Source organism: Corythoichthys intestinalis, chromosome 13 (genome assembly GCF_030265065.1).
Source record: "Corythoichthys intestinalis isolate RoL2023-P3 chromosome 13, ASM3026506v1, whole genome shotgun sequence".
NCBI lineage: Eukaryota > Metazoa > Chordata > Actinopteri > Syngnathiformes > Syngnathidae > Corythoichthys > Corythoichthys intestinalis.
The window spans coordinates 21,498,306-21,519,477 of NC_080407.1; the positions used below are offsets into that span (position 1 = coordinate 21,498,306).

At 41.7% G+C, this 21,172-nt stretch overlaps 1 protein-coding gene across 3 annotated transcripts in view; it reads left to right on the forward strand.

Annotated features, from left to right (window-relative positions):
• LOC130928073 (oocyte zinc finger protein XlCOF6.1-like) overlaps positions 1-17,215 on the forward strand; it is a 48,535-nt gene extending 31,320 nt beyond the window's left edge. Inside the window, exons 3-4 of one of the 3 annotated variants that reach the window (XM_057854297.1) lie at positions 9,837-9,959; positions 16,085-17,215. In XM_057854297.1, the coding sequence (XP_057710280.1) occupies positions 9,837-9,959; positions 16,085-17,154 (1,193 nt within the window). In that variant the 3' untranslated portion in view covers positions 17,155-17,215. Of the gene's footprint in view, positions 1-976; positions 2,701-9,836; positions 10,129-16,084 lie in introns of those variants that run through there. The other 2 variants (XM_057854299.1, XM_057854298.1) reach the window with 2 other exon arrangements.
• Positions 17,216-21,172: the final 3,957 nt, after the last annotated feature.

Genomic DNA, 21,172 nt, shown 5'->3' on the forward strand with positions numbered 1-21,172 from the left:
CAGAAGACGAACTTTTCGCCTTACACACACTTTCTGGGAACCAATTATGTTCGTGAGCTGAGGTATCACTGTATTTAAACAAATTTTAGCAAGCCCTTCTGTGTGTCACATTTGCTCTATTATTTTTTTAAATTCATAATTTCAACAGTCTCGTCTTTGTGGCGTTCTCTTTCGACACTCGGCCTCTTGCGAGATACTGCTGCTGTGAAATTAAACTAGCTTAGAGTTGCTATAATTTCTCGCTGCGTATCTTCCCTGTAATGTTGTCGTACATGTCAGCGTGTCTTTTTTGGTATTATCATTATTGCGTCACATCGAACTCGTTAAAAACAGCGACTGTCTCTTTGCAAATGAGGCAGACACAGTTGTTGCGTGTTTTATTGAAGAAATAGTCCAATAGCCACCTATCCTTGAAGCGTCGGCCATCGCAGTCAACTTTTTTTTTTTTTTATTGATTGTCGCCATTTTAGAAAAATGGACGTAAAGGGTCACACGGGGTAATGTTGCTTAGAGTGCTGCTCTTAAAGTTTTTCAAATTTTCGTGAGACTAGGCTGATTTTGTGTGGACAAGGTAGTTGTAGATATCAGGGTAGCAGATGTCAGGCAGAGAGGGCAAAGACAGCGGGTCGAAAAACATCGATTTAGGCATCAAATATGGATCTGGCGAATGGATAGACTGAAGCTTTTCCACATAACGGCTTTTATGCAACGCATCCAATGAGTTTACAGCGTCTGAAAGCACCCGGGCTTCCATGAATTGCACTATAAATTGCACGACAAATTGAAACCATTGAGAAAACGGATAAACAATGACGGACAATATGGCGGCTGGATACAGCGACATGTCATTCTTTGACGTTGGTGAGTAGGGTCTATATCCACTCTCGCTCTCTCAGCCAGTCTATCCTCATGGCCGAGTAGCTGGATAGACAGTCCATAAAATACTGTATATCATTTGTCTTCTTGTGTCTTGCAGGTTTCAGCAAATATCTTGGTCCTGACGCTCAACAGCTACAGAGAGAAGTACAACTTCCAATCAAAAAGGAGGAGGTAGAGCTGCCATACGTTAAAGAGGAGGACAATATCACCATGTCGACTGGTGAGCCCTTGAAATATGAGGATGGTCCGAGTGAGGTCAGCAGAGCGACACAGCCTCTAGGCAGCAGCTCAACAGATGGATCGCAAGCACATATTTTCATCGCACCATTAGATAGAAATGGCGCCCTGTCACACTCACCTTACAAAGACGATGGTCATAAGAAATCTCACCGTTGGAAAACCTTTGCTAGAAACTATACTTGTCGAATGCATATGAGGAGCCACACTGGTGAAAATCCTCTTGTCTGCTCAGTTTGTGGTCTAAAATTCACTCGGAAGAGCAACTTAGACAGACACACAAGAACCCATACTGGTGAAAAACCTTTTTCCTGCCCAGTTTGTGGTCAAAGATTCGCTCATAAGCACCATTTAGACAGACACACAAGAACCCACACTGGTGAAAAACCTTTTTCCTGCTCAGTTTGTGGAAAAAGATTCACTCAGAAGAGCACCTTAGACAGACACACAAAAACCCACACTGGTGAAAAACCTTTTTCCTGCTCAGTTTGTGGTCAAGGATTCAGTCACAAGAGTGCCTTAAAATTACACACAAGAACCCACACTGGTGAAAAAGCTTTTTCCTGCTCAGTTTGTGGTCAAGGATTCAGTCGTAAGAGTGTCTTAAAAGTACACACAAGAACCCACACTGGTGAAAAACCTTTTTCCTGCTCAGTTTGTGGTCAAGGATTCAGACATAAGAGTGCCTTAAAAGTACACACAAGAACCCACACTGGTGAAAAACCTTTTTCCTGTTCAGTTTGTCGAAAAAGATTCGCTCACAAGAGCACCTTAAACACACACACAAGAACCCACACTGGTGAACAACCTTTTTCCTGCTCAGTTTGTGGTCAAGGATTCAGTCATAAGAGCACCTTAAACACACACACACAAGAACCCACACTGGTGAAAAACCTTTTTCCTGCTCAGTTTGTGGTCAAGGATTCAGTCATAAGAGTACCTTAAAAGTACACACAAGAACCCACACTGGCAAAAAACCTTTTTCCTTTTCAGTTTGTGGTTAAGGATTCACTCAAATGCAACACTTAAAAGTACACACAATAACCCACACTGATGAAAGGGTCCCTTTTTTAGGACACCATAACTTTCATGTCCAAACTGTTGTTTTGTTCAACCAGTTATCATCAACATTTTGGACCTAAAAAGACAAACAGTTTTTGTCAAAATTTGTAATATTGATGTCCCATTGACAACCCAATATGCTCGACGAAACATTTTTAAGCGTGATATTTATTCAACTTGTTTGGATAAACATTCAACAGAAAAAATGAGAATGAATAATTTTATAATTAATAATCCAACAAAAAAAAGCAGGTATGGTCAAAGGCAAGAGTGCAAAATAGTGACTATATATATAAAAATATCATACACAGGATGTAATACATTATATCCGTATTTATGTATAAACTACAATATAAAATGTGTTAGATACTTTGCCTTTCACTGTGAAAAACAGGCCATAAAATGAAAACTATATTCATTTTTTAGTCTTTGATTCCTCAGAAGCCTTGGTAGAACTGCCTGTGGCAGTTCCTCCTCTGCCTCTTGCCGGAACTCCCTGACATGACGATCGCCATGGAGCCAGAATTTGGGGGGGGGGGGGGGGGTCAAACCTCGGAAAACCACTGAAATGCAGATAAAACTGCTTTTGGTACAGTTATTCCTATAACACAAACACATTTTCATTCAAAATTAACTTTTATTTTTGTAAATCATTGGAAAAAAAAATACAACAGAACAAACAGTAAACCCAACCTCCATCTCCTAATTTTTCCCCACACAGTTCCTCAATGCAAATCCTCAATTTTAACTATTTAAGAACATAAGATGTTTATTAAAATAGCGTACCATACGTAACACGTCACTTTTGCTCATTAATATTCATGACGTTTGCAACTGTTGCTAGGGGGGGTCAAACATGGATTTGTCCCTCATGCTAGATGTTGCATGTCGTTTTTGTTGTTATACTATTTTTTTACGATCGTATTGTTTCGTACATACCCTTATGATATTGGTCATTTTATTTTTATATTTTTTTCTGCCTTTGTAGTTCTTTGTTTTATGAATTCTCTATACAGTGTATTTTTCTTCTTACAAGCGTTTTGTAATCCCTTCATGAACCATGGTCGATCTTTGTACTTTTGTTTTCTTCTCTACCGCTGTATTGGACAGTTTTTGTCATATAATGATGTGAATATATTAAATGTTTCATATACACAGTCGATATCAATTCCGTTACATACATTTTCCCAATTTTGTGCCAATAAATCCTTTTTAAATGAGTTCCTCACTCGCCTGTACTTGACATTCTGCTCTGGCAACTTTCTTAGCTGGGTGCTGTTACAAACTGTAATAACTGGTAGGTGATCACTCATATTGTTAATTAACAGTCTGCTTACTGTATTACTGTCAATGTCATTGATGAATATATTTACTATTAAAGGGTATGAAAACACAAATGGGCACAAACATAACACAAAGCATTCACGAGTGTCAATGCTACCGCTAGACACCTGACTGTGTAAGTGAATGAGCCAAACTGTGACAAAAAAAGATGCAGCGAATTATTCTGACCGGCAGATGGCACCAACGCACTGCAAATGGTCAACTGATTTCCCTTACTGGTGCATATAGGCAACACACTGTGACTTCACCTTTCGAACATGATTCTAAAAAAATCGTTTTACAAAATACATATTTAAAATATGTAGTATTAATATTATAGTATACTACGACATGTACAGTTGTGTAACTAATTTTTGAACCCCCCAAAGTAGATGGTGTTTTTGCAAGTTAGAAATTCATTTTTCGTCTTCTTTATAATCACATCAAATAATGACCATTTTTTTTGGCCTTTCTGTGATTACTTAATTGACAAAATAATTCAACCCCTCAGGTATGTATAACTTTAGTACTTAGTACAACATTCTTTGCAACAATAACATCCTTTAGACGTGAAGCATAGCTTGACATAAGTTTCTTGCAGTGATCCACATATTTCTTTCCCCATTCCTCATGGGCAAAAGCCTCCAGTTCATTAACATTTTTGGGCTTGCGTGCTGCAGCTGCCTTCAAGTACCACACCAGAGATTTTCAATGGGATTTAAAGAGTATGTAGCGGCAAAGGGGGTGTGAGACATCAATAGAACCGTGATGTGCCAAGCAGCGGCGGACTGGTAATCTGTGGGTTCTGGAGGATCACAGAACGGCCGGTGCCCTGGACGGCCGGCGGCCGCCATTCATTATACATCACTGTTTTTGTCCCCCCTTGCCTCTGATTATCTACAGTTCGCATCCAATCCAACAGGTGGCAGCAATGCGCTTGGCTGTTCATCGCCAGTCTGATAGAAGAACGAAAGAAGCACAAAGTTGCCTTCATTGGTTCCTTGTGGAAGCAAAATGGCGACGAGCGTTAATGCACAATATGGATGGTGGTGGCAAAAAAAGAAAAGAGAAGGGTGGCGCGAAGAAGGTTAGGAAGAAAAAAATTAAACTGGAGAGCGAAGCATCAAAATGTCATAAATTGACAAATATTTTCGCAAGCAGCAGTCTGGCTGCAACGGCCACGTCGGGTAACAGCAGCCCACTCCCGGCGTGAGAGGGGGAGCGGCAGCCGCTCTGACGCGCAGCCGGTTCAGGGAGAGAGAAAAAAAGAGGGAGGGGGTAATGATAAACTGGTGGAAGTTCCCCAGACAAGCGCAGAGCAAGTAAAAATGGATGAAGAGGGTCACTTGTTCGGTATACTGGCAATTGTTATCCACCAGGTAGGTACATTTTAAATGAAATAAATGACAATTAAAGGGTTAGTGCCAGCTAGTCGATGTACCCGTTGGCAATCGTGTCAAGTTACAATATGCTAGTCCTACTATCACTCTCCTAAGAAAAAATATTTTAGCTGTAAAACAACGTATGCACACGCAGCAGCAATATTAATTCAGAAGAAATATAACAAAATATTAATAAAATGAATGGTTTTACTTTACAGTTTAGGTAGTTAAATTGATATATATTTTTAATCATTTATATATCGTTTTGTTTTCTGGTTAATACTTTCCAATGAAGGTTATGTATACAGGATTTGTCTTGAAATGTTTATTGTATTTTCATTGAAATTTATTATTTGTATGGCAAGATTAATTATGGCAGGGGTCTCCAAACCGGTCCTCAAGGGCCGCTGTGGGGCCTGGTTTTTCTTTCAACCGATCGAGTACCGACAGTTTAACCCAGGGGTTTTCAACCCAGTCCTCAAGGCACACTGTGGGTCCTGGTTTTTGTTCCAGCCGATCCAGCAGAGACAGTTGAACCAATGAGGCTTCTGCTAAAACAAGCCACACCTGACTGCAATCAACTGATTGCACTTGTAAAACACCAGATTGGGGAAAAAGTGTTGTCATCTTGTTTGGTAAGAATGAAATCCTGCACCCACAGTGTGCCTTAGTGGAATAGGTTGGGAACCCCTGGTTTAACCAATGAAGTTTCTGCTAAAACAAGCAGCACCTGACTGCAATCAACTGATTACACTTGTAAGACACCAGATTGGTGCATAGGTGTTGTCTTGTTTTGTTGGAATGAAATCCTGTGCCCGCTGCGGCCCTATGTGGAATAGTTTGGAGACCACTGAATTATGGCATAAACAATGAAATTGTTTTATAGACAGAGATATATAGAGATATATTATAATCAATCGGATACATGAATGAATGAATTTATTGTCATTGTCATCATCATTGACAGTTTCAGAATGTGGAATTTGCCCGAATACTTAAAACTTGCTTTGAAAAATACATTCTTTCATTTGTTTATTTAGGTCTATCATAGAGCTAGTACAGAAAATGAACCCAACTCCAGTTCAGCCTTGCAGTACTTTGAGCGCCCCAAGTCAGACAGTGACATTCATTCATTCATTCATTTTCCATGCCGCTTTTCCTCACGAGGGTCACGGAGGTGCTGGAGCCTATCCCAGCCAACTACGGGCAGTAGGCAGGGGACACCCTGAACTGGTTGCCAGCCAATCACAGGGCACAAGGAGACATACAACCATTCACGCACACACTCATACCTACGGACAATTTAGAGTGTTCAATCAGCCTACCATGCATGTTTTTGGGATGTGGGAGGAAACCGGAGTTCCCGGAGGAAACCCACGCAGGCACGGGGAGAACATGCAAACTCCACACAGGAAGGCCGAAGCCCGGGATTGAACCCTTGATCTCAGAACTGTGAGGCAGATGTGCTAACCACTAAGCCACCGTGCCACCCAGACAGTGACAGTCTAGACATATTTTCTTCATTTTCTCTTAAAGTGCAAGAAATTGATGCATTTTACAATAAAATGTAAAAAAAATTCTCCCCGGGGTTGGGCGGTATGCCCCCGGACACCCCTAGGGGGTCTGTTTCCCTTCGTAAAGCGATTCTTGTGGGCTGGGCTGAGTCAAAGTCCAGGGCTGCTTTTTAGTCCCAGTCCGCCCCTGGTGCCAAGACAACAAATATTGATAAAGTTCACAAAAAAATCAATCACATTAATGAGCAATTATCGAAAATAGATCGAAAATGACGAACATTTCCGAAAGTGTTCCGGAAACTGCCGAATGGGGCGGAGACGTCACGACAAGTGATTGACAGTCGAGGCGGAGCCAGGTGCCATTGTTTTTTTAACGACGAGAGAGTAGCGCTGGGGTTTGTTTGACCAAAACATCACAAAAATGGTTCAAAACTGCTGTGCTATGTGGTGTACAAATAGTTATTTATCGGAATAGAGTATCCATGAGTTCCTGAACGCGAAAAAAAAAGCTGGACTACACAGACAATGGGTAAAGTTCGTCCGTACAAATAGGGCTAATTTTCTAGACACAGCCTCCGGCACGCTTTTCTGTGGTGCGCATTTTCCACCTGAAAGCTTCTCGAACTATGGACAAGAGAAATCGGGTTTTGCTAAAAGATTGCTGCTCAAAGGAGATGCGGTGCTGACCATACAGGTGCAGCCACCTAAATGTCCCGAGATATCAAGAAAGAGGATGATGACTGGTAAAGGAGGCTAAAGCTTAGCAAAGGGGGGGAGCAGCCAAGCTCGAAATGGCCAGAGTTAGTACTCTTTTATAATTAAAAAAATGTCACACATTGGATACAGGACTGGACACATGTATAAATTATCGTTCGTAAAATATATAGAACAAATCCTCTGATCCCATTCATATTTGTGTCTGTTGGCAGAGCGAAAAGCTATGATAGCGCAATAAATGATAATTATTCTATGCATTCCTTTATTTTGCAGTCACGGTGTACCAGCTTTACAAAAAGAAATGCAAAACAAATCATTGGTGTTTCCCACACGATCTGCTGCCGGTGTTTCATCAGAGTCATTGCTCCCCTCAATGACCGTTTCATTACGCTGCATTGGCGTTCGTTTGGGCTCAAATTGGTAACCTAAAACACCGATTAAAGCTTCATAACTCTCCTCGTCACCATTAGATGAACATTCGTTACGTCCTTCTACGTCGGATTCGTCGCTGAAACTAGAAACGAAATTGTCTGCCATCATCGCCGCCATTCAGTATTTAAGCACTGAGCCTTTTTCTTGTTGAAGAAACACCCCTCACTGTCAATTCTGAATTATTTTATTGACAACGAGGGGTGTTTCTTCATGAGGGAACCTGGAATATGTGCAGGACGAACACAATGCATCAGCATAAACAGCTCAAAACACCCCTAATTCTCCCCTCACTAGAAGGAATTATATTGATTCAGACAGGCGCTGCCCCCCTTGTGGCTGGTGGCACTCTCTTCACTTGTCGTGATGTCACGCACACAATCTGCCAGATCTCGGGCGCCGGTCGTTTTAGCTTGACAATCGAGCCAAATTTCTCTCATTTTCTTGTGTGTAATTACACGAAGTGGCATGATATGAATACAAAAGGCATGTGTTTATGGATAAATGATGGAATATTAAAATTTTCCCAGGGCACTACATACCCTTTAAGTCTGGTAATTGCGATGGCCACTCCAGAATCTTCCAGCACTTCTTATGCAACCAAGATGTGGTAGATGTTGAGGTTTGCTTAGGACAGGGGTAGCCAACTCCAGTCCTCGAGGGCCCCTATCCAGCTTATTTTCCATGTCTCCCTCCTTTAAAACACCTGAATCAAATGATCAGCTCATCAGTAAGCTCTGCAGGAGCCTGATAACGATCCTGTTTATTTGAGTCGTGTTTTGGAGGAGGGAGACATGGAAAACAAGCTGGATAGGGGGCCCTCGAGGACCGGAGTTGGCTACCCTGAGCTTAGGATCATTGTCCAACCTCACCCAAGCCTCAGCTTTGTCAACGACTGCATGTCATTTGCATCCAAGATCTCTTGGTATTGAATTGAATTCATAATATCTTGCACACGCTGAAGATTCCCTGTAGATGAAAAAGCAAAAAACCACCTCAGTGGATGACTGGCTCCCCCACTGTGCTTCACAGTAGATAGGGTTTTCTTTTCTTTATAAGCATCATTCTTTCTCCTCCACACGTACCGTTGATCCATTGGCCCAAAAAGGTCGTTTGGTCTCATCACTCCAGAGAACAGTATCCCAAAACCTTTGTGGTTTGTCCACTTGGTTTTTGGCATACTTCTGGTGCTTTGGTGTCAGCGGGGGGAGGGGGGACTGGGAGTTCTTGCATGGAACCCATCATTTTGCAGTGTGCGTTTTCTTATCAGTCAATCGAGAATTGTCACGTTATTGAAATTATTGAAATACGAAGTCTGATTTCAGGGTTTCCCCTACATATAATAGTTTGTGGCGCAGCGCCACACAAAGATAAAAAAACGCCACTCCCTGAAAATGAGATGTTTTTTCTTTAAGGCCGTTTCAAACTAGCGGCAGCTTCGTGTGAAGGGTTCAGCTGCAACCTATTGTGTATTGTAATATCCATAACAAAGCATGGCCCCCTTTAGAGTGGAGAGCTTTGACGTTGGGGCAAGCGAGTTGGGAGAATGGGCGAGATACCATTCACAGGTCGTTGCAGCCCGCTGTTATTTGTTATTGTTTTTCTTCATTATTGTTGCTACAATCAAGTGGGGAAGCCAATACCTGACTCCTGTCCTTCTTCTCCCCATCAGGGATATTGCAGTATTTTGGATCGGACTTTTCGGCGAGAGTAAGCGGTGGAGGGCCGTCTTGGACGGAACAGCAAGCGTGAATGAATTTGCGCTTAGAGGCAAGGCCAAAAATAGAGCCTTGCGCTATTTTCAGAGCGCCGTTGCGCTAACATCGACAATGCATCCAATAGCAGAGGGGCAGGTGTACTTGTATTTGTGATATCAGGCTGTTTTGGCGGACGGATACGTAATCATGGCTGATGAAACCTTGATAAATGCTTTTTTTAAAAAAAATTTCGCAAGCTATTGGACACTCAAAAAATGACTCTTACCTCTCCTTGCTAAGCTAAATGGTACCCCGATGTTAATAAAAGAGAGGAAAAATGGACTTTGACATGTAAGTCGTACTATTGCGACGAGAAAAAAGCCCTATTATTACGAAGGGTAACGGAGAAGTAATCACGCATTTTACCTACATCTACTGTAGCTAAGAGCTACGTCATTAGCCTGGCTAATGAAATATTTCAAATAGATCTTTGTTAGGGTTCTTCTCTCTTGCTCTCTCAGCCAGTCTAACCTCACGGCCTAGTAGCTGGAAAGACGGTTCATAAAATATATCATTTGTCTTCTTGTGTCTTGCAGGTTTCAGCAAATATCTTTGTCCTGACGCTCAACAGCTAAAGAGAGAAGTAAACCTTCCAATCAAAAAGGAGGAGGTAGAGCTGCCATACGTTAAGGAGGAGAACGATATCACCATGACGACTGGTGAGCCCTCGAATAGTGAGGATGGTTAAGTGAGGCCAGCAGACGGATGGAGCCTCCAAGCAGCAGCTCAATAGAAGGATCGCAAGCACACATTTTCATCGCACAATCAGATGGAAATGGCGCCACGTCACACTCACCTTACAAAAATGATGGTCAGAAGAAACCTCACCATGGGAAAACCTTTGCTTGCTTACAATACTTGTCGTATGCATATGAGGAGCCACACTGGTGAAAATCCTCTTGTCTGCTCAGTTTGTGGTAAAAAATTCACTCAGAAGAGCATCTTAGACACACAAGAACCCACACTGGTGAAAAACCTTTTTCTTGTTCAGTTTTTGGTCGGGGTTTCGCTAAAAAGCATAACTTACAAATACACATAAGAACGTACACCGGAGAAAAACCTTTTTCCTGCTCAGTTTGTGGTCAAGGATTCACTCAAATTCACCACTTAAAAGTACACACAAAAACCAACACTGGTGAAAACCCTTTTTCCTGCTCAGTTTGTGGTCAAGTGTTCATTCAACGTCACCACTTAAAAGGACACACAAGAACCCACACTGGTGAAAAACCTTTTTTTCTGCTCAGTTTGTGGAAAAAGATTCACTCAGAAGAGCGCCTTAAACACACACAAAAACCCACACTGGTGAAAAACCTTTTTCATGCTCAGTTTGTGGTAAAAAATTCTCTAAAAAAATATTCAGTCATAGACCCTACTCATATGACGTCACAACCACGCCTCCGCGCCATGTTGTCTGTCTACTCGTCATGTTAACGCATTACTGCTTCGTAAATTCCTCCTATTATGGCGTGTTTTTCTGCTCATTAACATTAATAATCATAATGGTGAAGGCGTGTGTGGCGGTTGGTTGCAGTAACAGAGAAGATGGACGGAGAGACTTGAAGTTCTACTGTAATCTGAGAGACCCGGAGAGGAGAGCAAGATGGACTGCTGCAATTTGACGAGAAAATGGGGCTCCAAACGATTACCACAGATTATGTAGTAGTCATTTTATATCTGGTAAGATGCATTTAATATAGATTTAGAGGGTTTTGGGCTGACAACCACAATTAAGATCATTGCGAGGCTAATCGCCGACAACATACAGTTTCAAATTCAAGGTGCTTATTTCTTCCACCATCATTACATTTTGAATAATATTTAGCTGGTACCAAGTGAAAGAAGCTGGCCTCGTCTACGGATCATCAGTTAAACAGGTGTGTCCAAACCTTTTGCAAAGGGGGCCAGATTTGGTGTGGTAAAAATGTGGGGTGCTACTTTGGCTGATTCACATAGAACAATATATTTAAACAAATTTTAGCAAGCCCTTCTGTGTGTCACATTTATTTTTTTAATTGATTCATAATTTCAACAATCTCGCCTTTGTGGCGTTCTCTTTCGACACTCGGGCTCTTGCGAAATACTGCGGCTGTGAAATTAAACTAGCTTCTAGTTGCTACAATTTCTCGCTGCGTATCTTCCCTGTAATGTTGTACATGTCAGCGTGTCTTGTTCGGTAATATTATTTCGTCACATCGAACTCTTTAAAAACAGCGACTGTCTCTTTGCAAATGAGGCAGACACAGTTGTTGCGTGTTTTATTGAAGAAATAGTCCAATATCCACCTATCCTCGAAGCGTCGGCCATCGCAGTCAACTTTTTTTTTTTATTGATTGTCGCTATTTTAGAAAATTGGAAGTAAAGGGTCACACGTGGTGATGTTGCTTAGAGTGCTGCTCTTAAAGTTTTTCAAACTTTCGTGAGAATAGGCTGATTTTGTGTGGACAAGATAGTTGTAGATATCAGGGTAGCAGATGTCAGGCAGAGAGGGCAAAGACAGCGGGTCGAAAAATATCGATTTAGGCATCAAATATGGATCTGGCGAATGGATAGACTGAAGCTTTTCCACATAACGCCTTTTATGCAACGCATCCAATGAGTTTACAGCGTCTGAAAGCACCGGGGCTTTCATGAATTGCTCTATAAACTGAACGACTAATTGAAACCATTGAGAATAGAGCTAAACAGAGACAATATGGCGGCCGGATACAGTGACGTCATTCTGTGACGTTGGTGAGTAGGGTCTATAAGCGTGCCTTAAAAGTACACAAAAGTACCCACGCTGGCGAAAAACCTTTTTCCTGCTCAGTTTGTGGTCAAGGATTCACTCGGAAGGATCGAATTGAGAGACACGTGTGTGTTGGCGTGAGAAGCAGTGGTCAATGACTGTTTTGTCTGTCATGCATGGTGGCTTCATCAGATTGTGCATGCAGGTCAATTGTAGTCTGTAGTTTCCTGAAATCCTGTTGAGGATTGGCAGTATTGGTGCCTTACATGTGCTTTGTCCAATCCTTGTATGATGTGGAGCCACACTATTGCCAAAAGTATTGGCTCACCTGTTTAACTCTCAAGTTGAGTGGCATTATTTAAACAATACTCTCCCTCTTTCAAACTACACTTTTCACAGCGGAGTAATTCTCTAGCTGTTGCGCCAGCAAACGTGCTCTCCTGCCTGCAGCAGGGGACGAGCTGTAATTTGCTCGCCGCTGCGTGGGTTGCCGATCAGCGAAGACAATGGACAACCCCGCCACTGAGTGACATTATCCTGAGTAGTTTTGAGTGATTTTTCGCTTCGAAAGCCGATAATAGACTTTGAAACATCACATGGTTTGGGTTAGCATGTCGGCTAGCTGTCACGGCTCCTGGTTTGTTTACGCTCTCCGAAGCCGGGGGAAGGGAAATGACAAAAGCCTGACTAATTCCGGTGGCATAAAATATCGTTCGGGAGGTGCGACAGAAAAAGTGAAGTCGACAGTTTTGCCCCTTATGGAGTAATTTTGCCATGTCGTACTGAATAAATGCATTTTTGATATTTCATATTCCATTTAGCACAAGACTGTTATTTGTCATGATCATACCATTTATTTAGCAATTGGGGAAAAATGGATAAAAATAATATCCTGTAAAAAATATTGGAGTAGAGAGATTGAAAAAATTACATTTTGCGGCTGTCTTCGTCGCATTTTCCTCGTTATGAATAATTCCCCCTCAATGGGCTGAAGTCTGAATCAGATGAAACCATTCTCCTGCCGACGTCATCCTCCTGTTGGGGAAGCTCGAGCCCTATAGACCCTACCCACCGACGTCACAAAATCACGTGCTCGCTGTATGGTTCCGCCCACTTGTCCGTCATTTTGTGTCTGTATTATCAATGGTCTCAATTGATCGAGCAATTTATAATGCATTTCATGGAAGACCCGGTGCTTTCGGATGCCGTAAACTCACTTGATGCGTTGCATAAAAGGCGTTATGTGGAAAAGCTTCAGTTTATCCATTCGCCAGATCCATATTTGATGCCTAAATCGATGTTTTTCGACCCGCCTTCTCTGCCGTATTTGCCTGACATCTGCTAGCTACCCTGAACTATCTTGTCCACACAAAATCAGCCTATTCTCACGAAAGTTTGAAAAACTTCAAGAGCTTGGAGGCTTATAAATACTTCGTTGCTGGTTGGGTGAAACAGGTCCTCGTCCACGAAAATTCGGCAGGAATCTATCTTGTGCTTGGAAAGGTGAGTTACGAAATTTTCAATTCAAAATCTTTTGTTATTGCTAACATCCACTGTCAAGTCTAATGTATTTCATGTCGTTTGTCAATGGAGTTAGGGCTTTTAATGTTTATATGCAGGGGTGCACATAATTTTTTTGCCCAGGTTCTCAGAGGAGGACCTGGAATTGTGACTTGGTCCTCATTGAGCTTGAGAGCCGACCCGCCTGATGCGATAAAATTATGACAAGCTTTATTTAGAGCCAATTACCTTTAATTAATTATATTAACAGTTAATGCTCGATTAACATCAACTGGCACAACAAAATTGCCATTACTTCGAAGTGAAATGTAAAGAAATAAACATAAAAGCACCAATTCAAAATAAAGGGCATTATGCGGCTCCCATATTAACTCCAAGCCTTTGTAAAAGTGGGATGCCCTCCTCCTCATAAGAGCTCATTGAACGTACATGTTTAGCTTTGTGAAATGCGAGCAAAAACACGTTTGTCAGTGCATAGCGCTGTGCAGGCCGAGTGGGGTGCTGTCTGACATCGATAGTTTGCTTAAGTGCCACATGCTCTGTTTTTTTTCCGTGCTTTTCAAAGTTTGGATGGCTGAAATTCTTTGACCCTTCTACATAAAACGCGCTGCTTTTATTAGCGACATTGGAATTCTCACGGCAAATTTTGTACCACATTTCCGTGCAAGCATCATTTGCTTCTAGCCATGGTACCTACCTCCTGCAACCACTTTTCAGCAAATGTCCTATTTTTTCGCTAGCTCCGGTGACGTCTCTCTCGTCTGTCTGTCTTTTGACGGGGGTGGGGGAACACGGAAATAATTACCGGTACTCAGTGGGGCCTGCCTCTTTGACATTTTGAGAAGTGATTTTCTCGTGTCCGCCGCAACTACAGTGGTCAGCCATCGGTACGCAAAAGCGTATGGAATCCGTTGAGTGCCCGCGCGTTGTCTATGTCCAGTACGCATGCGCGCATGCGGACCACTTATGTGCACCCCTGTTTATATGGTTTAGCGATAGCACTCTCACTAAATACATACGTGTATGTTGTCGGCGATTAGCCTAGCAATGATCTTAATTGTGGTTGTCAGCCCAAAACCCTCTAAATATATATTAAATGCATCTTACCAGATATAAAATGACTACTACATAATCTGTGGTAATCGTTTGGAGCCCAGTTTTCTCGTCGAATTGCAGCAGCCCATCTCGCTCTCTTCTCTCCGGGTCTCTCGGAATCCGGTAAAACTTCAAGTCTCTCCGTCTTCTCCGTCTATCTTCTCTGTTATTGCAGCCGACCGCCACACACGCCTTCACCATTTTGATTATTAATGTTAACGAGCAGAAAAACACGTCGTAAATAGGAGGAATGTACATAGCCGTAACAGGGAAACATGATGTGTTGACGGACAATTGGGCGGCACCAGTCAGGAGGAAGGAGTTGTGACGTCATGTGGGTCGGGTCTATAATGGTAGGTGTGGCTAACTGGCAGCTTAAAAGACTAATTTCTCGTCATCTGCGTTTTGCCAAATTGTTGTATATAGTCGAATCGTCTCAAAATATAATTCTAATTCACATAATAATGCTATTTAAGACTTTTTTTTTATCTTGTCGTACGCACTTTAATCATATGCAAAGCACACGACAGCTGTGGATGCTAAGTATCTCGATAATATTAGAATAAGTTGGAACTCACAATAGTTTACTGTGAAGATATGCAAATATTTTTTTACATCAATCTCCTTTTCCGTCACTAGAGCAGGAGAGTCTTAGCTGTCACTTGCGAACTTGACACATAGATGCTACTCCTCTCATCCAGTCTTTCGTGTTCATTCAGCTTTTGCTGCTCGTTTTGTAAAATATCGACAGGGTTGTCCTTCTCATTAATATTCCGCTTGGGTTCAAATTGGAAGGGCAGAACCGACGACATGTTTATGTAGTTAGAGTGAAACTGTGGAAGTCCGGCAGCGTGTTCATGTGACGTCATTGCCTTGCAACGTAATCAGCAATGGCGACCTACTAGTTAAAATAATGTTACAAATTTTAAGAAAACGAAAACATTAAAAGGGGTCATCTCAAATTAGTATAACTCGTACTAACATTTATCTTTTAAGAACCACGTCTTTCTATCCGTAGATCCCTTTAAAATGACTTGTAACAACTTACCTTTGCATAAATATCAGCGTGTCGAACTTTGATGTGCCGCTTCAGATTCGTAGTACAGGTATTTTCTCCACCAAGTGTGTGGCCACAGCCGCCACACTTGTCTCCCACGGGGACAGTGCATTCCATGCTTCTTTCGGTTGGATTATAGTTAGAATGCAACCATTAATCGACACGCCTGGAGCCGACATTATTGTTAATGTTAGATCACTGCTCATCTAGACTGCATCGGGGGAGGGTTGGGGTGTGCATAAATCAGGGACTAAATCTGCGCAACGTGAATCGCGAAGTCGTGAGGAATAACTGTACTTGTCTCCAAGATTTGCACAAAGAAAAGACTGGCCGATGATTTGTTGGTGGTCCATAAAACATATCGGTGGTTTTCATGTGTCTTGCAGGTTTCAGAAAATATCTTGGTGCTGAGCCAGAATCTCCTGGCGTAAAAGAGGATGTTGAGCTCCCCCAAATCAAAGAGGAGGAGGAGCCAGAGCCTTGTCAACAGAAGGAGACCGAAGAGTACCTTTCAATCAAAAAGGAGGAGGAGGAAGAGTTGCCATATAGTAAAGAGGAGGAGCATATCATCAGGTTGACTGGTGAGCCTGTGAAGAGTGAAGATGGTCCGAGTGAGGCCAGCAGAGGGGCGGAGCCTCCAAGCGGGGGGAGTAGCAGCAGCTCAACAGAAGGATTGCAAGCAGGCATTTACATTGCTCCTTCACACAGAGATGGCGCCACGTCACACTCACCTTACAATGATGATGGTCATAAGACATCTCACGGTGACGACAAACTCTGCAAATGCTCTCAGTGTGGGAAAACCTTTGCTAATATGTATACATGTCGTAAGCATATGAGGAGCCACACTGGTGAAAACGCTTTTTTCTGTTCAGTTTGTGGTGAAAGATTCGCTCAGAAGGAATACCTAACAAAACACACAAGAACCCAGACTGGTGAAAAACCTTTTTCCTGCTCAGTTTGTGGAAAAGGTTTTGTTCATGCAGGAGACTTAAGAAAACACACAAGAACCCACACTGGCGAAAAACCTTTTTCCTGCTTAGTTTGTGGAAAAGGTTTTCGTCAGGCTGGAGACTTAAAAAGACACGTGAGAATCCACACTGGCGAAAAACCTCTTTCCTGCTCAGTTTGTGGAAAAGGTTTTGTTCAGGCGGGAGCCTTGACAAAACACACAAGAACCCACACTGGCGAAAAACCTTATTCCTGCTCAGTTTGTGGTCAAGGGTTCTCTCAAAAGCAACACTTAACAAGACACACAAGAACCCACACTGGCGAAAAACCTTTTTCCTGCTCATTTTGTGGTCAAGGATTCTCTCAAAAGCAAGTCTTACAAAGTCATGAAAGAGCCCACACTGGTGAAAAACCTTTTTCCTGCTCAGTTTGTGGTCAAGGATTCACTCGGAAGGATCGAATTAAGAGACATGCGTGTGTTGGTGTGAAAAGCAGTGGTCAATGACTGTTTTTGTCTGTCATGCATGGCGGCTTCATCAGATTTTGCATGCAGGAAAATGTTTTTTGTCTAATCCTTGTATGATGTGCATCAACACTATTGCCAAAAGTATTGGCTCACCCGATTTAACTCTCAAGTGCCATTTTATAGCATGAAAATCTCTCACCTTTCGGCGAAATTCGCCGTTTTGAAGTCAAAAAGGGCGACCTACGTGAATTGCGTAGATCCGAGGAGAAATTCTTTTTGGGAGGAGGGGGGGGGGGGTCGGGAGGTTTTATTTAATTATTATTATTATGATTATCATGTGATTAACTTAGTACGTAAACTGAGCACTTAAGAACACAGTCAGCAAATCCTTCTAGATGCTTCGCTGACGAGAACCAATCATCGGTCTAAGCTGCGTTCCATTACTCCAAACACGCGCACTCCTTACTGTACATGGAGTGCTCGGAGAGCCTTTGGTTGCATTGCAAAGCTGCGAAAAAAAAGCAGTCCTTATCCACACCGGGGCAGACCAGAGCGCAGCACACACACTTGCCTGTATTTGCCAGCAGATTGAATTTGGTGAGTAATGGTTTCAATCGTTTTCACATTTTGCGATATAAAAAAGTTACTGCCATTCGTTGCAGCTTGCGTTGAACACTGCCAGAGGTAGCCAAATCTCCCATGAAAAAAAATAGCTCCCGTTAAATTGGCGTCAAGCTTGTGTATTTAGCGGGAATATAAATGAAGAAACACACTGTTGAGTCAAATTAAGCGGCATGCTCTCGGGTGGAGGGGGCGCCTCACATCGCTCCCGTCGTCCGCCGGTGACGCGTTATTTTCGGCTTGGATTTGAGCTGTCGGCCCAACACCGGCCCGACGAGTTGTGGGAATGAGTCCTGCTTCTTAAAGCTTTTCAGAAATACAGGGATCCCTCGTTTTTCGCGGTTAATGGGGACCAGAACCCGCCGCAATAAATTATAACCGCGAAGTAGCGCCCCCCCCCCCCCCCCCCCATTTTTTTTGTGCGTGTTCAATGCATTTATTCAGATTTTACATTGGAAAAAAGATACGACATGATAAGATAAGACATGTTTTTTCACCAAAGTATCATTTATAAATGGTTTTCAAGCACTTCAAAATGTAAGAATTATGGTAAGTTTTAAACATGTTACTGCCCCACCGAATTATTTTTAAACAAGAATAAAGTAGTAAGAAAATGCTTGGCTTTATTAAATGCTTCATAGTGAGTCTACTCAAACCCTCTCAGGCTTTGGTAAACGGTGATTGACACATGTGCGAAGTTTTTCTTTTTATATATATTTTTTGTTTGAAGCAACTTATTTGATTGAATAATAAAGACACAAATGTCCTAGCCAAAATGTGGCCCAAACGCAAAACAACATTACTTCAATGGAAAAATTTGTTTCAATCAAGAAAAATAGTTTTCAAATGCTTTTTTTGTCTCAAATTTATTTTTGCAATCAAAAACAATTTTTTTTTTAATTGAAGTGACTTTTTGGGGATTAAAAGTATATACTGTATTTTGATTGAAGCAACTTTGTTTTTTGATTGAATAATAAAAACACAAATCTACCTCCATCGTTATTGAGAGAGAAAGAAATTAAGAAAGCTTTAAAACTAAAAGCCACCGGGGAGTCTGTTTTTTTGTTTTTTTAAATATTTATATTTCATTACATAGACATGCGTCGTAGGGAAGGGAGATTGAGGGATAAAAAAAGGAGTTAGATGAGGCTGCTAAAGGCAGTGGATACCTCATCAGCTGGGTGAATAGCAGACCTGGTAAGAACAAGTTTGCAAGGATAGTCGGGTATTAAATACAATTATAAACACAATTACAATGTTATTTTTCTATAAGATTTTTATGTCATTGCTTTATTGATCATTAGGTGCTAGAGTTGTTAAGTATGGATTATAATGAAATAATAGTTTTAAGAAAACTGTGCTGTTGGTGGCTCAGTGACCATCTGATGTGGTTTGTTCTCAGATGAACAAATTGAGGAAGGAAGTTTTGATGCAGAGGTTGAAGGAAGAAAAGAGGCAGACTGACTGAGTCACAGCCAGAAAGTGTTGATGACAGTTTTGATTTCTATTCACTGTTGCCCCCTCCCAATTAAAGTATGTCACAGTCGCAGCCAATTATTATCTAAAGCTGGTTAAAATTGAAGTTATGTTGTTTTAAGGTGTATTAAATACTTGTTCATGTGCCCCTTTTGATCTACGAGCACCCGCCCCTCCACCGGTCTCTGCACGGCCCTGCTGAAACACAGTGTGGGTCGACAGAGCTCAATATTTTGTTGGGGTGTACAGTGTACTGGAACATATTTCCTCCACACCCTTCTCACCTTTTTAACCCCTGACCCATTTTCATGCCTGATATATATATGTGTGTGTGTATATATATATATATATATATATATATATATATATATATATATATATATATATATATATATATATATATATATATATATATAATTAGGGGTGTAACGGTACACAAAAATCTCGGTTCGGTACCTACCTCGGTTTTGAGGCAGGGGTCGCGTTAACTGAATATTTTCCGTCGTTGACCGATTTTTTAAAAACAGTGACGGAAAAAACAAGTCCATCCGTCATTTTGACCGGTTGCAATTCACACCCCAGACCACAGGGTGGCGAGTGAGCATATTAATTAGCTATTGTCTCTCTTGATGCATGACGTCGTTGGCCTTACTCTGAAAAATGTCAAGGCAACTGAGTGTCCGAAGTTTCTTCAAAAAGCCCCAAAATGACGATGGTGTTGATAAAAGAGGTGAAAAAACAGGGACTGCACAAGCGGGCATGCAATTCAAGTCCATGCGCACCAGGAGGAAAGTGAGACAACGTTCAGGCCACAGCAGGTGAACTGTTAATTTCATTGTTCTATATGCTACATATGGTAGGCTACCTACCTAATGGGGCCACAGTCAGTTGTTTTTGTCACTGCCGAGAAAATGTTACATATTCATCTGCTTGATGTGTGATGGCACGGTGTGGATTCTCTGTTAAGCTTGTTCGGACAGAATTTTAATTTAAAATGAATGAAAACTAAATACTATTGAATATGTTGAAGCGGTTTGCAATGTTAAGAGTCTTGTTAGCTGTAGGCGCACTATCCTATTCCCCTCACTTTCCACTCGCGGGGGCCTGCGCTTGTCAGTGACGTTCCTTATTCTCGCTATATGATTATACAACTTTAACATTTGTTAATAATACGCTCTGTGTGTAGTATCATCCATTGCTTTTCCTTTTTAAATGGGCACTTATAAGCGAACGCAAGAAGTAACAATGGGAACATTTTTAAACAGGCATTTCACGGGAGAGCATTTCGACTCTTCGGCCAATCATATAGCAAGAGCGAGTGGATAGTGAGCGAACCGCGCGCGGCTCTTAAGTGTCTGTCACGTGACTGTCGTAGCCGGTAACGCGCTCGGCCAAATGGACACACAAGTACGGAAGGTGAATTATGCCAAACAAAGGGTCACCACAATGTCATTATCATCATTTAAAAAATTTAAGCGACGGGTAAAAATAGATTATGACCGGATTTTTATGACCCTGTCAGTCAAAATGACAGACAACGAAAAAGTCTAGCGCAACCTCTGTTTTGAGGTCACGGTTCGGTTCATTTTAGGTACAGTAAGAAAACAAAATGCAAAATATAAATGTGCTAGCTGTTTATTAGACACTTTTGTGCTTTCAACAATAGGAACATTAGCCTACACAAAGCTAGAATTCTGCTCAAAAATAGAAAATACAATATTCTGAAATGTAGATATTTTGAAAAACAAAATAAAAATAACTTTGGCTAAGACTTTTTCTTTAAAATAAATATCTGATGTGCAAACTTGAACAGTTGCAACACTGAAGTCAAGAGTTGTTCCATCTATATTCTTTTTTAAATTGAATTCCCCACCCAGAGGGCCAACCATCTTCCATGTTAACATTTAACCGTTACCCACGCCGCTCACTGCACTTCTGAGTGGTGCGACGGCCCTGGCCG